Source organism: Paramormyrops kingsleyae, chromosome 8 (assembly GCF_048594095.1).
Source record: "Paramormyrops kingsleyae isolate MSU_618 chromosome 8, PKINGS_0.4, whole genome shotgun sequence".
Classification (NCBI taxonomy): domain Eukaryota; kingdom Metazoa; phylum Chordata; class Actinopteri; order Osteoglossiformes; family Mormyridae; genus Paramormyrops; species Paramormyrops kingsleyae.
The window spans coordinates 29,942,041-29,962,097 of record NC_132804.1 but is presented as its reverse complement, the minus strand read 5'-3'; the positions used below and the strand labels follow the sequence as shown (position 1 = coordinate 29,962,097).

General features: G+C 46.2%; 1 protein-coding gene and 1 long non-coding RNA gene across 4 annotated transcripts in view; both read right to left on the bottom strand.

The window, feature by feature from the left end:
• Nucleotides 1-872: 872 nt before the first annotated feature.
• On the bottom strand, nucleotides 873-10,466 carry LOC140592315 (uncharacterized). The gene is made up of 3 exons (XR_011992680.1): nucleotides 9,985-10,466; nucleotides 1,778-9,614; nucleotides 873-1,407 (listed from the first exon to the last, which is right to left on the bottom strand). It is a non-coding gene; the product is annotated as an uncharacterized lncRNA (long non-coding RNA).
• Nucleotides 10,467-17,145: 6,679 nt separating this feature from the next.
• Nucleotides 17,146-20,057, bottom strand: part of srgap2 (SLIT-ROBO Rho GTPase activating protein 2) — a 79,743-nt gene continuing 76,831 nt past the window's right edge. For all 3 annotated transcript variants that reach the window (XM_023832373.2, XM_023832374.2, XM_072715641.1), the window contains 3 exons: nucleotides 19,423-19,575; nucleotides 18,842-19,160; nucleotides 17,146-17,670 (listed from right to left, as the gene is read on the bottom strand). In XM_023832373.2, coding sequence (XP_023688141.1) covers nucleotides 17,221-17,670; nucleotides 18,842-19,160; nucleotides 19,423-19,575 — 922 coding nt within the window. In that variant the 3' untranslated portion in view covers nucleotides 17,146-17,220. The remainder of the gene's footprint in view (nucleotides 17,671-18,841; nucleotides 19,161-19,422; nucleotides 19,576-20,057) is intronic.

The following is a 20,057-nucleotide window of genomic DNA, read 5'->3' as shown; positions in this document are numbered from 1 at the left end:
GACATACCGATCAGACATACCTATCAGAAAGACATATCCATCAGAAAGACCCATCATACATACCCATCAGAAAGACATACCTATCAGAAAGACATAACAATCAGAAAGACATACCTATCAGAAAGACATACCAATCGTCCAATCTGTGAAGAAGGCATGCAGGTGATATTTGTATAGATTTATCTACACCCTTCTGGCAGTGCTGCCATTGCAGTCAGGTCTCACAGACTACGAGGAGTAGAAGTTGTCCGACTTGGCTGCAGTCAGTTTATACTCCACCCCTGCAGCCGCCGACAGATCGCACTCTACGTTGCGTCAGCTGCAGTCGAACGCACCCATTGCTTCTTTAAGGGAGGATGGGCAAAATTACAACGTCGTTGGTGATTGGCTGTTGTGCTGGCATTCAGTAAACCTCTGCTCGATAGGCCATTGACTTGTCTGTCTCAGCACATTCTCTAAAACGGAGCAAATTTGGTTGATCTAGTTTTATAGTCTGTGTGTATCATCGTGATCGTCCTTATTTTTTATCGATAAAAAATCGAGATCGTTTTATTGCCCAGCACCAATAGCACAGTTATAATTCAATTAAATTAGGTATTTTACACTCATTAGAAAGCACGGTCTTGGAGGTGCAAGTCAATCTGGAGGCTCATTCTCTTCAATTCAAAGCAGAGGATCATTACATAGCCGTATTCATAGCTTACCCGAGGCCTCTCTCCCTGGTATAAGAGACTTAATATGAACATCTGTAACACCCAACTCTCAAGGGTACAAACAATAAGCTTAAATCAAGGGAAGAAGTTGGAGGATGGGCCAGTAGGTTCAGCTGCTGGAGCACAAGGAGCGTTCAAATTAGACATCAGAAGCCAGACTTTAACAAGAACCCTTTTTAATATCTAATAGGAAATTGTAGAAAGAGGAAAAGAGAGATAAATAAACAGACAAATGAATGAGTAGTTATTGACCCAAAAAGTTAATTTACAAACTTAACAACAGCAATATTTCAATATTGGTATAAAACAACCTCTTTTCAAAATTTAAAATTTTCCTCTCAAAGAAAACTTCTGGTGCAAATTATCAGCAAATAATAATAATAAAAATAAAATAAAATATGCAATTCAGGAAAATAAGGTTTTATGCTAAATCAAGTTCAAGTCCAGTTCAGAGTCTCAAAAAAAATAATATTCTTTTGATTGTGAGTGAATGAATGTGTATGTGTGTGTGTGTGGAGCTGCTGAAGAGCTGTTGTGGTGACACAAGCTGGGCCTACCACACTGGAGAGTGCAACAGGGTCTGTCCAGTTAATTCAGGCAAAAATCACTCCTTCAAAGGGGTCCGAGTGGGAAGGCTCGCCATCAAACGTCACAGTCCAGAGGCAGGACATCAGCCCAATCAAAAAAACCTGACCTGCCAACAGACATGGCCAGTAGAATACGCAGAAGAAATGCACCATCAACGTACGCAGTTATACAAAGTAGCATCACATGTCCACAACTTTGACCGCATTAATTCAACTAATCAAAAACACAAAAATCACTTACATACCCAAAATACATGCAACAGTATCTCTCTCCATTACAAACGTCATGTAATAAAGCTTTTACAACAATCCTCTCGACATTACATAATAAACAGAATTAACTTTTTTTCCGTTCGTTTCAAGTTATTACATTTAAGATGGCTACCATCAAAACCTCAACAATGCAATTTTCAATTTTAAAGTACAACATTAAACCTAAAATCTCCTTTTACAACATATAAAGAAAATAAAGCTTACCGATCTCCGTATGAGTGAATACATGCCGAAAAATGGCCGTGGCAAATGCATCCACAAAATTTAAAGATGTAAGCAGCGTTACATGAAGCCTACAAAATCCGTCCAAACTCGCAACCGAATCGTCAACTTATGGAAATGCTGTAAATATTTCCGTACTTTTATTAATGTTCGTCGTTATTAAGCTCCAGTTTTTTTCCAACGCCAAGGTCTCGCTCTCGTCTCAAAACTTTTTTCCCGCTAGCACGCCCAAACTTCCTCCCAGCAGCAGGTGGGCTGGACTACTTAGCGTGCACATTTTTCTGATTGGTTGAGCCTCATGTAACTCTGCTTTCCAATAAATTTCCAAATGGACTCTTTGGCAAAATAAAAGCAAAACAGCACATGAATTGATTTTTTTTTCCTTTCAAAAACTTCCTATTTGTAATATATTTTTTTTAATATTACTATTTTTAACTATTTAAATACTAACCGTTTTAACACTTTCTTTCATGTGATCCACTATCATGTGGGTTACACCCTCCCCTCTTGACTATATGCCCGTCCCTGGGCATCTGCACAGTATCAACTAAATTATTACTAAATTACTTACACTGTTCCCATGTCCCTACCATGACTATGATCTACATCCTCCAATCCATGAAGGGAATTAACAAAAGCCTCACTAAGGCCTTGAAAGAGGGCATTCACCACCATTAACATAGGACTACCTAGCCTTGAATACTGAAGTCTCTCAGGCTTTTCATGCTGTCTAAGAGAGCGACGAAGAGTGATTTCTGTATCTTGGGGTCTATCACTCTGATCCTGTACTCTTTTAGGCTGTTCAGTGACCACTTGATCTTCAGATACTTTGTTGGTCTGAACATCTACACCTAACAATAGACGTGTCTCATCCACACTAGGCGACTGTTCTTCACGCAGTTGCATATCTGTATCAACAGGGACATTATCTGGTAAATCACATTCAAGCAATGGGACTGGATCCGGAAAACTGTCAACATCAGGTTGATTATCATTATCAGGTTGGTTGTCACATTCAGGTGGGGTGTCATGTTCAAGTAGAGCGTCACATTCAGGTGGGGTGTCCGTATCAGGCATATTCTGCATTAATAGCTCTCCTCCATCTCCTACTGCCTGAGGGTCAGAAGGAACGGGAGCAGTTGACACATCTATCTTGTCTAGAGCATTTTTCGACCTATGGATATCATGGACTGTGATGAATACATCAGATGGTGTCCGTACAGGAGGGGGTATCCAAATAGGATTCTCCGAATCTGAATTATCTTCCTCTTCACCCTCACTGAAGGGGCACCGTCTTGTCCTTGGTTTCCTGACTGAAAGGTGTTTGACCGGCCCAGTTGTCGTAGTTGCTGAGAGGAATCCACAAGGAAGAAGCAGGTCACGGTGTAGGGTTCGCACAGGCCCATCCTTGGCCTCGGGCTTAACAGTATAAACAGGCATGTCACCGACTCGTCTAAGAACAACATAGACATCATCCTCCCACTTATTTGCCAACTTGTGCCTTCCTCTCAGCTTAACATTGCGGACAAGAACTCTGTCACCTTCTTCTATGGTTGAGTCCACAACTCGTTTATCAAACCGAATCTTATTGCGATCAGCATTCTTTTTCGCATTAGCAGTGGCGATTTTGTAACTCTCTTCCAAACGATGTTTTAAGTCACTAACATACTGAGAGTGGGACTGCGTGTTGGTATCAACCGGAAGCCCAAAAGCTAAATCAACCGGGAGTCTTGGTTGCCTGCCAAACATCAATTCATAAGGGGAGAACCCGGTCACATCATTTTTTGTGCAATTGTAAGCATGCACAAGAGGCTTCACAAAATCTTTCCAGTGGAGTTTATCAGGCTGACTTAGTGTTCCAAGCATTTGGAGAAGAGTTCGATTAAATCTTTCAACCGGATTCCCTCTAGGATGGTAAGGGGTTGTACGCACCTTTTTTATGCCAGTGATGTCACAGAGCTCCTTAATGGTCTTTGACTCAAAGTCAGGGCCTTGATCACTGTGAAGTCTCTCTGGGAACCCATAGTGTACTATGAAGTGTTCCCAAAGGCATTTGGCTACAGTACGTGCTCGCTGGTTGGGAGTCGGCAGGGCCACTGCATACTTCGTAAAGTGGTCAGTAATGACCAATACGTCCTTTGTGTTGGAGCGATCTGGCTCTAAGGATAAGAAATCCATGCACACAAGTTCGAGTGGCCTGCAAGTCTTGATGTTCATCAGTGGAGCAGCCCTTTCAGGCGGAGTCTTACGACGAACGCAACGCTCACAGGTTTTGATCAGTCTTTCTATTGTTGCGAACAATTTTGGCCAATAAAACCTTGACCTTATTAAATCCACCGTTCGCTCGACTCCCATGTGACCCATATCGTGGTGGAGGCTCTGAAACGCTATTGCTCTTAGCTTTTCAGGGAGCACAAGTTGAAATGTGACATTGGGTCCATTTTGCCGTCGTCGATAAAGTACTCCCTTCCGCAACTGTAGGCGGTTAAGCTCACGCAAGAGTAAAGGTAACTCTGGCAACTCTTCTCTGAGGCTGGACGATGGGGACTGACCAGTCTCTATTTGATCAATTACTGCATTGATTACAGGGTCAGATCTCTGTTGATCTCTTAGTTCCTCTTCAGAAAACGAAGGGATAAGGGGAAATCCACCTGCTTGTTCTTCCTGGAAACAGCCTGGAATGGCTGTGGACTGATGTGCAAGGGATTCAACTAGCGTCAACCCAGGGCTGAGGGTTTCAGCATTTGAGTCTTTGAGGATGTTGGTGAGGTGCCGGTCACATATGGCCTGAATCACATCCTGAGGAACAGTGTGTGAGGCTTCAACATCGCTCAGGTGGTGAAGAGCAAATTGTCGAATCCTTTCACTTTCTTTCTTAGATGCATGATCATCTTCTGGTGGACCATGAGGCCGGCGAGATAGTGCGTCAGCATCCAAGTTACTCCTTCCAGCTCGGTACTGGAGTTGGAACGAATAAGTGGAAAGACTAGAAAGCCACCTATAACCGGTTGCATCAAGCTTTGCAGATGTAAGGAGGTAGGTCAACGGATTGCTGTCAGTCACTACTGTGAAGGCTGTGCCATACAAGTAGTCAGAGAATTTTTCAGTAACTGCCCATTTAAGGGCAAGGAACTCAAGCTTATGGGCAGGGTACTTCCTTTCGCTCTTTGAAAGACCTCTGCTGGCAAAAGCTATGGCTCTTGGTTGACTATCTTGAATTTGGTACAATGCAGCCCCCAACCCAACCGTACTGGCATCCGTATGCAGAATGTATGGGAGCTGGGGGTCTGCAAAACCCAACACAGGAGCTGAAGTCAGCTTTTCAATTATCGAGTCAAACGCTTCCTGACACTTGGATGTCCACCTCTGCCCAAAGAGCTCTTTCGGATTGTAGTACCCTGTCCTAGTAGCTTGTTTAGGCTTTTTATTTCCCTTTCTAAGAGGTGGATAACCAGAAGTAAGTTCATTAAGCGGCTTGATGATGTGGGAGTACCCCTGAATGAACCTTCTATAATATCCGGCAAAACCTAAAAAGGACCGGAGTTCTTTCAAGTTGGTAGGAATAGGCCAAGTCTTTAGGGCCTTAACTTTCTCTGGATCGGTTTCTACACCCCTTTCTGAGACTATGTGGCCAAGGTATCTCACACTGGTTTGGAAAAATTTACATTTTTCTGGTGCCAGCTTCAGTCCGTAGTCCCTCAATCGTTCCAAGACACGCTTCAACCGCACCTCATGTTCCTCCAAGGACGAGGAAAAGATAATCAGATCATCAATGAATACCAAAACCTCTCTTAGATTCATCTCGCCCACACACTTCTCCATGAGTCGCTGAAAGGTCGAGGGCGCATTTGTGATCCCCTGTGGCATCCTGTTAAATTCCCAAAAGCCTAGTGGACACACGAAAGCTGTCTTGGGTTTGTCAGATTCCTCCATCTCAATCTGGTAGTACCCTGATTTTAGATCTAGAACAGAAAACCATCTTGACCCTACGAGAGCAGAGAATGTCTCTTCAAGCCTTGGGAGGGCATATGCGTCTTTGATAGTTTGGAGGTTTAGCTTCCTAAAGTCTATGCATAGACGAACAGAACCATCCTTCTTCCTAACAACCACGATAGGAGAAGCAAAGGGGGACTCAGACTCCCTTATAATCCCGGAGTCAAGAAGCTCTTGTAAGTGCTTTCTCACAGCATCGACATCGCAAGGATGTATTGGACGTGCTCTGTACTTGAAGGGTGTCTCGTCACTAAGCCGAATATGATGTTTGACCTTGTTCGTGTGACCAAAATCTAGGTCATGATGGGAAAAGACCTCAGGCATGGAATTCAACATGTTTGTCACACGTTCTTTCCATTTGGTTGGTAGGGGAGAGTCTCCAAAATCAAAACTCAAGTTTGTAGGTTGAAGGGTTTCCATTTGCATCCCAGCAGAGAGTTGCTCTCTCATCAGGTGCTCTTTGTTTAGTACTCGCACTACAGCATTGACATCTGCTAATACTGTCTTGGGCGGAATAACAATATCATGTTCGGTCTCATTTTTCAACATAACCGATAAATGCCAAGGCCTTCGATTTGGCAAGCTGACTAAGCTAGCAGGGACCAGCAGACCATTTGGTAGGGTAGACACTAATGGCTGCTCAACAATGCCATACTTCCCAGAATGAGCATTTGGGACATTAACTAAGCCTGTCAAAACAACTGTCTGTCCTGCAGGGACCATCTCAGGCATTTTTCCAATCATTCTGGCCCACCCCAGGGTACGGCTGCTGGTGCTCCTTTGGCGTGTTTCAAGGATTTTAAGGACAGCTCTATAGCCATAGAAAGATGGCTGGAAGGTGGAAAAAGGCTGGAAATGAGTATAAAGGACGTCAAGAGTATTAGTGCCAATAAGCACCTGTTCATGTGTTGCTGAACGGAGGTGGGGAATAACCAGAGCCAAAGTGGGGATTTCGATTTTGGACCCTACAAAGTCTTTAGGGAAAGTAATAGAGAGCTTGATGTATCCTAAATAGGGAACCAACTGGCCATTAGCACCCTCCACATCAAGAAAGTCATTTAGTGGATGAATAGCCAGATGTGCAAGGTGCTGCTCATAAAAGGATTGGGGTACAGTTGTCACCTGCGACCCTGTATCTAAAAGGCAACTAGTGCCTTTTCCCTCAATTGTTACTTGTGCGGTGGTTTTAGCTCCCACGAGCCCCTGAGGAAGTCGAATCGATAACCTCTTTGGGTGGGCTCTCCTTAAGGCAGGTCTCTCAGATTTGGGACTAAACTTTTCAGATGTCACTCCCATACGTCCCACTATGGAAGCAGATATCAGTTTAAATGTTTCTCATCCCCACGAGCAACAGAGGCTTCCCAGGTAGCCTGTCTCTCTCTCAGCTGTTTTCTCTTAATTATCACAAGGGAAGGATTTGGCTCATTATCACAAGACGAGGCAATGTGCCCATCTTCTCCACACCGAAAACAATACCAAGGACGTGGTTTGCCGCTCGGCTTTGTCTCAGGATTCTGCCGAGTCACTATCCTGTTTTTAACTACATGGGCCTCAGCTTGGACACTGGAAGCGAGAGATTCTGCTCTTTGTTGCTTAGTGGGTCTTGGTTTGTGACTTGCCGCCCTTAGGCTGTTAAGCTGAGCACTAAGGTCAGCCACTTGTTTCCTTAGATCCTCAAACTCAGTGCCATGATCCATCTCTGCTGCAGCTTGTGCTGTTTGTACGTGAGACATGACACGCTGTTTACCAGCATTATGGGTAGACTTGGTGTTGCTCAAATGCTGTTTCATTCGACTCATTTTCGAAGCCTGTTTGTCCTCCTCTGTCCTTAGCAACAATAATAGCTCAGCGAAGGATGGGGGACTTTTCTTCCTTTGCTCTAGCTGGAGATCAACTATCAAAGCATTCTCCCAGCAACCCCGGCAGAACTGTTTTAAGAGACGCGGGTCAAACTCATATGGGGATACACCACCACGCCTCATCGCTGTGCTCAGTGCAACATGCAATCTTTGTAGAAAAACAGATGGCTTCTCCCCTTCATTCTGAAATGTGCTCATGAACCTGGCATATAGTTCATCGCCCTCTTCAACCATTCCATAGGCAGAATCAAGCAGTTTGAGATAGGCGGAAGGGCTAGCATGTGGGCCCAAATGCTTAGTCATTTCAGCCGCAGGAGGAAGAAGACTGTCAAGTATACGATGCGTGCAGTGCAAATCAGAAACAGAAGGATCTTTCATGAGAACCTCCACGCTAGTGCGCCATGTGTCATAGTCTGCTTCATTATTGGGCCGTGGAGTTTTCCCTGAGAAAGCTCTAAGCCTACCTGGGGTGGTAAAATGGGGCAAACTCTCACTACTGCGCACAACATGTTCCACCACAACTCGCTGAACGTTTGGTGGATTTAAATTAATTGTGGGCTGGGTTGTGCCACTAGGCATAACTGGAGGAGTGGTAGATGGGGTGAGATCGATCAGGTTTTTATTGGGAATCGAGGGGCTAGAGGGCTGAACTGCATCATTCGAAGATTCAAAAGCGGTGGGGACAGAAGGTTCCCCAGAGTGCAGGTGCAAAGGAGATGAAACATTCCCCTGGTCCAAGGACAATGTTGGGGAAAGTGGGCTCTGATCTGCAGGGGAATCTTGACTTGCCACAGGAGAAACAAGGTTGGCCAGTTCTTCTTTTAGCACTTGCTCCAAAGAATTCCCACCCAATTTTGCAATTTCACGTAGTTGTTCAACATAAGTTTTGGTAATCCTGCTTCGGGCCTCAAATGTGTAAACACTACCCAAGCTTTTTATTTCATACATGATGCCAGTTTGAGTGGAGCTATAAAGCTTAAGGGGCAATAAGGGCTCTAACCTTTGCATGGCAGTGCCAAATGCAAATTCAACTATCATGTGTTTGTGGAAATCTGAACTAGGATCATCTATACGTAGATAACGGTTAATTGAACCATATTTTTGAAGATACTCGGATACTTCCTCGTCACTGTCTGCATCTGATAGCCCACTAACAACTACAGAATTGGGAATCTTAACTGATTCTTGCCTTACAATTTCCATTTTGCTGGACTTAATATGTAACAGCTGGTAATGTCACTTCAAGGAAAACTGAGTCTCACATTTAAACCCTCAATGTGCTCCTGGCTGGCTCGCCAAATTATACTTGTAACACCCAACTCTCAAGGGTACAAACAATAAGCTTAAATCAAGGGAAGAAGTTGGAGGATGGGCCAGTAGGTTCAGCTGCTGGAGCACAAGGAGCGTTCAAATTAGACATCAGAAGCCAGACTTTAACAAGAACCCTTTTTAATATCTAATAGGAAATTGTAGAAAGAGGAAAAGAGAGATAAATAAACAGACAAATGAATGAGTAGTTATTGACCCAAAAAGTTAATTTACAAACTTAACAACAGCAATATTTCAATATTGGTATAAAACAACCTCTTTTCAAAATTTAAAATTTTCCTCTCAAAGAAAACTTCTGGTGCAAATTATCAGCAAATAATAATAATAAAAATAAAATAAAATATGCAATTCAGGAAAATAAGGTTTTATGCTAAATCAAGTTCAAGTCCAGTTCAGAGTCTCAAAAAAAATAATATTCTTTTGATTGTGAGTGAATGAATGTGTATGTGTGTGTGTGTGGAGCTGCTGAAGAGCTGTTGTGGTGACACAAGCTGGGCCTACCACACTGGAGAGTGCAACAGGGTCTGTCCAGTTAATTCAGGCAAAAATCACTCCTTCAAAGGGGTCCGAGTGGGAAGGCTCGCCATCAAACGTCACAGTCCAGAGGCAGGACATCAGCCCAATCAAAAAAACCTGACCTGCCAACAGACATGGCCAGTAGAATACGCAGAAGAAATGCACCATCAACGTACGCAGTTATACAAAGTAGCATCACATGTCCACAACTTTGACCGCATTAATTCAACTAATCAAAAACACAAAAATCACTTACATACCCAAAATACATGCAACAGTATCTCTCTCCATTACAAACGTCATGTAATAAAGCTTTTACAACAATCCTCTCGACATTACATAATAAACAGAATTAACTTTTTTTCCGTTCGTTTCAAGTTATTACATTTAAGATGGCTACCATCAAAACCTCAACAATGCAATTTTCAATTTTAAAGTACAACATTAAACCTAAAATCTCCTTTTACAACATACAAAGAAAATAAAGCTTACCGATCTCCGTATGAGTGAATACATGCCGAAAAATGGCCGTGGCAAATGCATCCACAAAATTTAAAGATGTAAGCAGCGTTACATGAAGCCTACAAAATCCGTCCAAACTCGCAACCGAATCGTCAACTTATGGAAATGCTGTAAATATTTCCGTACTTTTATTAATGTTCGTCGTTATTAAGCTCCAGTTTTTTTCCAACGCCAAGGTCTCGCTCTCGTCTCAAAACTTTTTTCCCGCTAGCACGCCCAAACTTCCTCCCAGCAGCAGGTGGGCTGGACTACTTAGCGTGCACATTTTTCTGATTGGTTGAGCCTCATGTAACTCTGCTTTCCAATAAATTTCCAAATGGACTCTTTGGCAAAATAAAAGCAAAACAGCACATGAATTGATTTTTTTTTCCTTTCAAAAACTTCCTATTTGTAATATATTTTTTTTAATATTACTATTTTTAACTATTTAAATACTAACCGTTTTAACACTTTCTTTCATGTGATCCACTATCATGTGGGTTACACATCTTTCTGGTACATCCCATCTCTTTCCCTTGACGAGGTCTGATAAAATGGTTATAGGAGAGGATTGCTGATAATATTATTTTCCATCAGGCCTCGTAACTATGACAAATCTGGGAGATTTTAAATGACAGACATATGGACATATGGACAATATAATTGAAAAGATAACATGAATTTGATTTAACGAGTAATGACACTTTACAGCAATACCTTTTTTCTCTACAGTTGATCTGAGTAATGTGATGTCGATTCTAGCTCTAGTCTGTTTTCGGTCTTGGTCTTGGTCTCGACCAGTCTTGGTCTCGCCTTAGTGTGTCTTAGTCTTGGTCTTGGACTTGGTCTTGGTACCCTCAAGTCTCTGCAGTGTCTTGGTCTTGATACCCTCCGGTCTCGGCAATGTCTTGGTCTCGGTTCAGGCGGTCTTGACTACAACACTAGCGCCCGCTATGGCGGAAGTGCGCTCCCTCCTGCAGCAGCTTGTCGACAAGGTGAAGGAGAAGCGGCTCCAGCCGCTCGCCCCTACAGAGGCAACCCCGCCTCAACCTACCTGTCTGGGCCAGCGAAAGAAGAGGCGCAGGGGAAAAAGGGAAGGAGCCCCAGACGACGCTCTGCCCGCGGCACTGTCGGTGGTGCCTGCTGAGGCGCCCCCTGCTGGCCACGTGTCGGCGGCGCCTGCCGAGGCGCCCCCTGCTGGCCACGTGTCGGCGGTGCCTGCCGAGGCACCCCCTGCTGGCCGCACGCCCGAGGTGCCAGCCAAGGCGCCCCCTGCTGGCCACACGCCCGAGGTGCCAGCCGCGGCACCGCCCGTCCTGCCCGTGGCACAGCCCGTCCTGCCCGTCCAACCCATCCAGCCCGTCCTGCCCTGCTTGTCAGTCCTGTCCGTCCTGCCAGTCCTGCCCTGCTCATCTGTCCAGCCCTGCTCGTCTGTGTATGAGGCGGCACCACCTGCAGCCACCCCACCCACGTCCTCGCCGGCCACCTCCCATGGAGAAAAGACTCCTGACCCCCCAGCACTAGTCCCAGTTCCTGAGGAGGACCCGGACAACCAGCGCCCAGCTCCTTTGTCCTCGGGGACCTCCCTATGGACTCCCGCTCCCTTGCCCTGCCGGGACCAACACCACTCGGGACCCCGCCTATCAGTGTCCCGTAAGGGACAGGGACACAGGCGTCGTGCCCGGGTCCCACCCGCCCTGCCCCCTGGCTCGCCCGTTCGGCCCCTGGTTGTGGCTAGGTGGCTGCCTGCGGGGCCTGCGCCGTCGGCTCGGCATTCGCCTCTGGGCCTTCCCCCGGTGCCTCGGTGCAGGTCCTCGGCGTCGGGGGGGGGGGGTTCTGTCACGCCCAGCTCCATCCGATCCTCGTGTGTGCCACGCCCACCTTGTCACCTCGTGTTAATCCCTGATTGTACTCACCTGTTGCCTGTTCCTTTTGCCTAGTCTTGTGTATTTAGTCCAAGTCTCAGTCAGTCTTCCCCAGATCAGTCATTGTGGTGTCATGTATTGTTATGTGCTGTTCCTTGGTGTTCGTCGCCAGTCTGCCCTTAATAAACCCCGTCTGTCCATATTTCCGGCTCTGCTCACCTGCTTCTCCGCTCACCCACTTGCCTACATGACAGTCATTTGTTAGCTGGGTTTATTACATTATTGATGCCCCCCCACCAATTTAGGGGGAAACACGATTATTGGAGGGTGGTGGTGGTGGTGGTGGTGGGGGTTGTATTAGCCGGTTTTGATTTATTGAGGGGGGTTACAGTCCCCCATCCTCCCCGTAATTTATTGCCATGCCTGTAGTGCCCCCTCGCGGGACTGCGTTAGGTGTGCAGACCGTAAATACAGAGCTGAGTCATTCACCTTGTGTGGGAGTTTGTCTTGGGGAGAGCCAGGAGGGTCGTCTTCAGCTGAACATAAATAAGTGACTGCCAACAGGGTGTTGTTGGGCCACTGAGAACTTTATTTATCCCAGGAGGAGATTCTGGTGCATACAACGATAATGTATGTAAAATGCAGACAAACCTACAGCATAAAACAAGACAATGTGCAAAGACAGTAGTCTGTGCATAGTGCAAACTAATTGTTACGATGAATCCTCCGAGGTTCTACTGTCAGATAAAAGGGTAAAAATTTGTACAGTACCCTTTTAATTGTACCTTTTAAGGTACAGAAATGTACAATGAGGAACATCCCAAAGCTACAAACAGCATTAATGTACCACTAATGGTACAGACGTGTTCCCCAAAGTCCATTTCTGTACCTTAAAAGGTAGTTACCTACAGCTAAGGGTACAATTGGCAGACCCTTGAGGGTACAGCTCAATGACAAGTGAAGGTACAATTAAAAAAAAAATTTCTGTGAGTGCTGCAGGTCAAATAACACAATCATCAAAAAAGCCCAACAGCTGATCGACACATTAATTTCTATAACTCCTACATAGAGATTTTAGGTTGTATTTATGGGTATTAATATGAGATAATGACTGATATGCTTGGAGTTATGGCTCACAGCCTTTTGGGGCTAGGTTTGAAATGATTTCCTCGCTAATTGAACAGTTAGCGGTTAACGCTGTTATTTAGTTGTTGACATATGCAAATTTATATGGACTCCCTCACTTCAGAAGCTGATCGGCGATAACAATCCTTGTTTTAGTATATGAAATACAGTCCCCATTTATCATTTAATGTGGTGATGAAGACGGAAACGCATGTGGGAAAAAAACAACTTTCAGATAAAAACAAGCTTTAAAAATTAGCGACCTATATATCGGGTTAGTTATGTAATAAAACGGATAACAAAACTCGGATTAACTTTACAGCTCATTTACTTTTAGGAAAGATGCCGCCGTCTTTTTATTTTGAAATTCCGAGTAATAGCTTTGTCTCCATTGACAATTTTTGCTTTGCAGATGGCGAACTTAAAGTAACCCATTTGTGAGTTGCTCACAATTAGGACACGTTAAGGATAACGTTTGAGGAGGTCAGCAGCTTCCTGGGTGCGGAAAGAAGGTGCCACCTGTTGGTCACTAATGGGAACGCCAGCGTTCTCTTACACCTTCCCAGTGCATTACTTTAAGTATATATTACACGCCGGTTTTATTTTTATGGACATGGTAAGAGGAAGAAATTCCACAGATATGCAAATTTGTATATTTCGTAGATCAACTCATCTACGCTATTCCCAAAGCACGAACCACTTAACAGTGCTAATTTCCCCTCCAACCTGATTACATGGTGTCATTTCATTTAAGGCACAGTGGTCTATTCATTCATCCCTTCAATAAACAAACCTTTGTATTTAAATCATTATATTGTGTGTCCCCCAGTCTCAAAATCAGTCCTGTGCTATTTATCAAAACGCTTGTTCATCACCTGTTTACTAAATGCAGACTAAACTAACATAACTTACTAATACTAAACCCAGCAAATGGAAACAATGAAAACGTAACCTTGTGTTCTGGCCATGCTGTTTAAATATAAATGATACTTTTTCAAAATCTGCCTTACAAAAAAGTGGTTAAAATATATTTAAAAAAATTGAAATTGACTATGTCCTTGGGTTTCGTGCTGTGACTCCGACCACACAGAGCAGTTTAAGGCGACGGGCAGCCCCCAGGGCCCCCCCACGCATCTGCATCAGTGCCACTGTGTAACGGCTCCCCCAGTGAGACACGAACTCCCACCCTTTTCTTCCCCACTTCTAGCCAGCCAACGCATCTTCTGTGTCAGCTGCCTCTAAAAAAATCCCCCAAAATCAGGACCTTAGACACTGGCTCCCAACCACAAGGTCTTTCAGGAAACATGGGGATTCCCAGTATCATCGTCATCTCCTCCCGCATTCCCAGAAAGTGCAGGCAGTATTTCAGACTTCATGCTGCTGGCTTCGTTCCTCCACTCCATCCTTTTGCCCTCTGTGGAGCTATCAGATTTTTCCGGATAAGTGCTGCGGCAGACAGTCGGGGTGTGGATGACGCACTGGGGTCAGGATGATATCAGCAGCTGGAAGAGGCAACGATCCCAAGACCCACCGCTGGAGAACAAGCCTTTAAGGTCGTCAAGGGAACATTAACGTTTAACGATGTGAGCTGGACCACGACTGGAATGAATGAGCCACACTGACCCAGAAACCTCTATAGCAAGCAATGTTTAATTAAAAAAAAAAGTTTACTACAAGAACTACACGTAGAATTATATAAGGTCTATTTAAGAGTAAACTACTATTGCTATTACTGTACAATATTGTACCAAAAAAGTACCTCTGTCATGTACAACATTGTATATACATAGTACATTTGAACACAGGTTTTCAGATCATACTGAGACATTTGGATGGACAACTATAAATATATTTGACATGACAGTCTTTTTTTTAGGTTCAGTTTCGTTTTCAAAGACAAGAAATACATACTTAATAGTCATGACTTAAAAAAATAGTCCCCGTTCGTCCCTTTAACAAGCACACAATGGCAACGTCAAGTGCATCAATGGATTCGACTTGATTCCTGAAGGGAAACATGAAGAGAATTAGGTTTAAAAAAATCACCTGCACAGTCTTAAGAAAACCCAGACCTACCCAGCTTTCCCCATAAGCTCCTACTGTATAATGCATGTTAATGCTGCAGCCCCCCAACCCCCCTCCCCACCCACCCCACCCCCCCCCCCCGAAACAGTTTCCAGTTACATAAGTAGGAGAGTCACCACATGGTGATTACATCCTACCATACACACATACACACACACACACGAGTTATTACACCCACCTGTTAACATCTTTCAAAAATAATAATAAAAATCAAACAGGAATTCTCTTTTGGAACAAAATGTTAGTGGAATGCCTGCAGTGAGCGTCTTTAGAAATCCGCATTATGACTCCGATCATCAACCGGCCGCCTCGACCTGATTGTTCAATGAGGATCCATCAGCACAGCGGCCTAAGAGGCCGTGTACATGTGGTCACAGTACGAGAGAGAGAAGGAAGAAAGAGAGAGAGAGAGAGAGAGAGAAAGAGAGAAGGCATCACTCCAAGTGCTCGTGTATGGCTACAAAGCCAGTGGCTGCCTCGCTTTTCTCACGCCCCGGCTAGGTCCGGAACACCCCCCATGACTCGAACCCATCCTATTTGGACCACATCTACAAGCAGGGCCTGGGACTATTCAGAAATTCATATAGGGCCTCTTTCTCCATTCCTCCCTCCTGGCTGAACCATGAGCACACGGCTACACTGGCTTCAAAGCAGCAAAGGCAGTCGCTCTCCCTTCTCTTCAAGGGCTGGGAGGCCGAACATACATTTACACACCAGTACAGTGAAGGTAAAGGCGGAGGAAGGACCAGAACAAGACAAACCCGGTCACAGAATCATCCAGCGGCCCATGGTGCGAGACGCAGGTTAACGATCCTATTTCAATTGTGTCCTGGTGAACCGGTGAACATCAAGGAGCGAAGTGATCAGAGTCAAAAATTAGCACTCAGAAGGATTACCAGCACTGACCTCGCAGCCCCTTACTGTTTAAGAAGATACAGTTTCAGGGTGAGGCAGCTTCGCATCACCCGCAATAACAGTCATGAGTCAGATGCTCGGATTCAATCTCTCAAAAGTGACCAGCCAATGGAAGTGGGTGGAGAGACATGGGTGAATGTGAGGTCACCGCTTTGCTACGAATCGGCATGCCGAAAGCACAGCTACCTGCCCTGGAGCGCAGTGGGAGTCCCTGTCCTGAAATATCCTCTTATATCGTAAGACACTGTCATGCATGTACACACTCACGCACGCACACGCATTCACACACACCATTGCATGCGTGCACACACACACACACACACACAGCTTGACTGTATATCTGAAGCGATGCAGAATATAAAAGCAGCCATTTCCCCAGTGGAAGATTCTCCATGAAAGGTTGTGCTTCTATCTAAATGCCTTAATACACAGCCGGGCAAAACTGTATAAGATTGATCTGCAGATTCCATTTGAAAAGTTAAATATGTATCTATTGAATACAGTTGGTTATCCTTGCATTAGGTTTGCTAATCTATGTTAACGCAGCCGGAATGAGGCGGAGTTTCACAGAAGCTTAGCGGTTTGCTAGCCGGCATGTGGTGTCGAGCTGCCCCTGGAGCTGGGCACTGCGCCCAAGTAAGTTCACTGCAGGGGGAGGGGCCTGATATCACCGACCAATAGCGAAGCCAGGAACTGTGATGACTGCCACAGTCAAACAGAAGCGACTAGCAGGAGAGAGACGGCAGCAGGGCTTAGAAGAGGAAAATGCCAGAACACCAGAGATGTCATCACTGTCTTCCGGTGGGGGATGCGGCCCAAGTGAGCTACTAGTCAGCTGGTGTGACTGGGGGGGCAGATAGGGGCACACGACGTAAAAACAGTCACCTAGAACAGCTTTGTGTTACAGCACTGTAATCAACACCCTGATCATAAAAATGCCCCCACCCCCCTGTCCATTGTTAGGTTCCATCAAGGCCAGCGCTCGCCCTCCCCAGTGCTGTTCAGTGCCCCAAAGTCCACTGCGCTGTTTCTAGAAAAATACAAGTTGATGGCGACTTCACATCGACAGGAATGGCAAGGGCACTCTTCTAGAAAAATCCGCTGCCCTGCATGGATGTGGGCCCCCGTCTCTGGAGAAGTCCATCCCGTCCCTTTTCACAAAAAAAAAAAAAAAAAAAAAAGTTTGGGGGTCCATGGTCCGGCCGGCTGGCTGCTTGTGCCCCCCGGGGGCTGCTGCTCACACGGGGCAGGACTTGTCTGCAGGGGGCGGCGGGGGTGGGGGTGTGGGCGGCATGGACGTGGTGGGTGAACCCATGGCAGGACTGCCCCCGGAGGCGGTCTTGGGGAAGACCACGGGCTTGGGGCGGGTCGCAGGAGGGCGGGGCTCACGGATGGGCACTGGGACGGGGGCGGGGCCCTTGACGGCAGCCTTGCCCGGGCGGAAGGTGCTGGGCACGTCGCTGGCCGAGCTGGCACTGCGCTGCAGCGGGTGCCGGGGAGCGTCGGCCTCCTTGAGCAGGCGTGAGTGTAGCGGGCTGGACGGCTCGGAGGTGGGCACCGGCACCCCCTGGCTGCCCTTCAGCTGCTCCAGCGTGTCCAACACCACGTCGGGGGCGTGTTTGGCACTGCTCTGTCGCTCCAGCTCGCGGAGCTCGTTCAGCGCCGTATTCATGGTGGCCTCGATATCCTGGGGGGGGGGGGGGGGCACCGGACAGGTAGCAGTCACAGCATCGCCAATATGACCACATCGGTGACCATTAGTATGCAGTTATCACAGCCCAAGTAATATACTAGTACAATCTGATTAAGATCACTGCTGACCATCACTAATTACTCTCATGGGTACATTGTGTGGTTCAATAGGTTAACCCTCTGGGGTCTAAGGGTAGGGAACACACATTTCATTCAATACCATAAACTTAATTCATGGCAAATAAATTATTTCTTATATATATTTGTTTTGGCATTACACATAATTTTAATATATATTGTAAATATGTCAGATTTACGTTAAGTTTGCAATTTGACATCAAAGTATAGACATTGCAAAATGCAGTTTGGAACACTTGCAGAAACATTATAAAAGTACATAGTAAGCAATGGTGGCAGTTTGTTTTGATCCCAGATATCTGATCACCAAAGTCTTGGCTACATGAAGATGACTAAGTGGTGTAGTTACAACATTCAGTTGGATAAATAAATAAGAAAAACCTCATGTCGCTATTTCTGGCCTCCTTCAATCGAATATGTAGCAACTTTTATGTGTATGCATGAGCCATTCACACCTGGCCACTCCCCCCCCCCTTGTATGGTGCTGATGGGGATGTATCTGCTATTTACAGCGGTACTGCGGCTATTCACAGCGGTACTGCGGCTATTTACAGCGGTACTGCGGCTATTTACAGCGGTACTGCACGCCCTCGATGCAGGTAAAACAAAGAAAGGTGACAGGGTTTACTTTTTTGCCTATTTAACCTAATTTTAAAAACTTTAATACTTCTGACAATGGACATTTTGAAAAGATAGATAGATTACGGATTTAGTCAGCATTTTTTTCATGATTCTACATAAAGATTTCAGCGAGATAAACTGAAATACATGAGAAAGGAACGCGGCATCGCCGACGATGCCCTCGTCCCCAGAGGGTTAAGGATTGCAGTGTCCAGCAGAGAGATGACATCACTGGAGCTGCTCTGGGTGCTGGATACTGGCTGAGCATAAGTGCTAACATTCCTCACAAATCTGTACCAAATAACTAACAGGTGAGATGCTCAATGAGGCCTAAAACAGACATGAGTCACATGATCACATGGCCTCGACACAAGCCTACTCAACGCGACCTGAACGTCACACCGTACCTGGGAGCTCTGCTCCACTTGTGTGATGACCTCTGGGTCCAGTGGCCGGTGGTTGCTGAAGCTCTTGGAGCGCCCTGCGGTGGCCGCCTTGCGGAACTGTGGGCTCTCTGCTTTGGTCTTCAGGGAGGAATGGCGGGTGATGGAGTTCAGGCTGCTGTGTGCACTGATGGGCCGCTTGTCGGGCCCCTCCCGCAGCGCCCCCCCTAGTGGCAGGGAGGCAGTCCTGCTGCCTGCAGGGGTTGCCTGGCAACTCTCCGAGAGCCCCTCTGTTGTCCGGAACGTCCGGCGGAGACCCCCAGGTTCCGGTCGCTTCCTCATCCTGAGGAGAACATGGACAGTCAGTGAGAACCGTGGCCAGCAACATACTGGGCATGCTCCCCACGGACCAATCGGCATGTGTGCCCCTTTGCAATCGACCAATCAAAAACATCCACCGAGCAACAGGAGCCAGCTTTGCCAACTGTAATTTATAGTGCCCTTCCTAGCATGCATACTTTAAACAGAATCCAGTAACAGCATCACATGCAGACTATTCAAATAGCAAGGTCACCAAGCACGAAGCGAAGTTACCAGCCTCTTACTTGTTGAGGTTAGCCAGGTATATATCAGCCACGTGGCCGCCAGTTGGTGAGCTCAGGCTCCCCCTGGTGGACACCTTCTCCTCCAGTGGCATCGCATCTGCTGCCAACTCAGCGTCGGCTTTTGGGCTTCCTCTCCCGGCGACGCCGTCTTCCCTGGGGGGAGGGGGGTGCATGATTACAGTGACCGGGTAGGAAAAGCAGCTGCTGTTTCAGCAAAGTCAAAACCACATTGCCAGAAAGCTACAGGAAAAAGTGACTGCAGGTAATGACACGGCTGCGTTGGACATGTGGAAGAGAAGATGGGTGAGGGCTACAGATCTAAGGCTGTGCTCAGTGAGGCCTGTCTGACTGCAGACGGGTTTGGGGACAGAATGTCGGCATGGGACCTGGCAGGGCAGGGCGTTCACTCTGATACCTCTACTCAAAGGTACATAGTGAAGCATCATGCTGGAAAGAAGGAGAGACCGTGCTGTTTACGTGTGACAAGAGCTGTTTAAACAGGATAGAATAAGTTGAAACAAGCTAGGCACTGAAAGCCAGTGACGGGCAAAACTGCACATTCACTGCCTGAAACAGGGTCACCACGCCCAAGCTCCAACTGTGTGTACACCTCCGTGCCACTAGGGGGCGGCCTT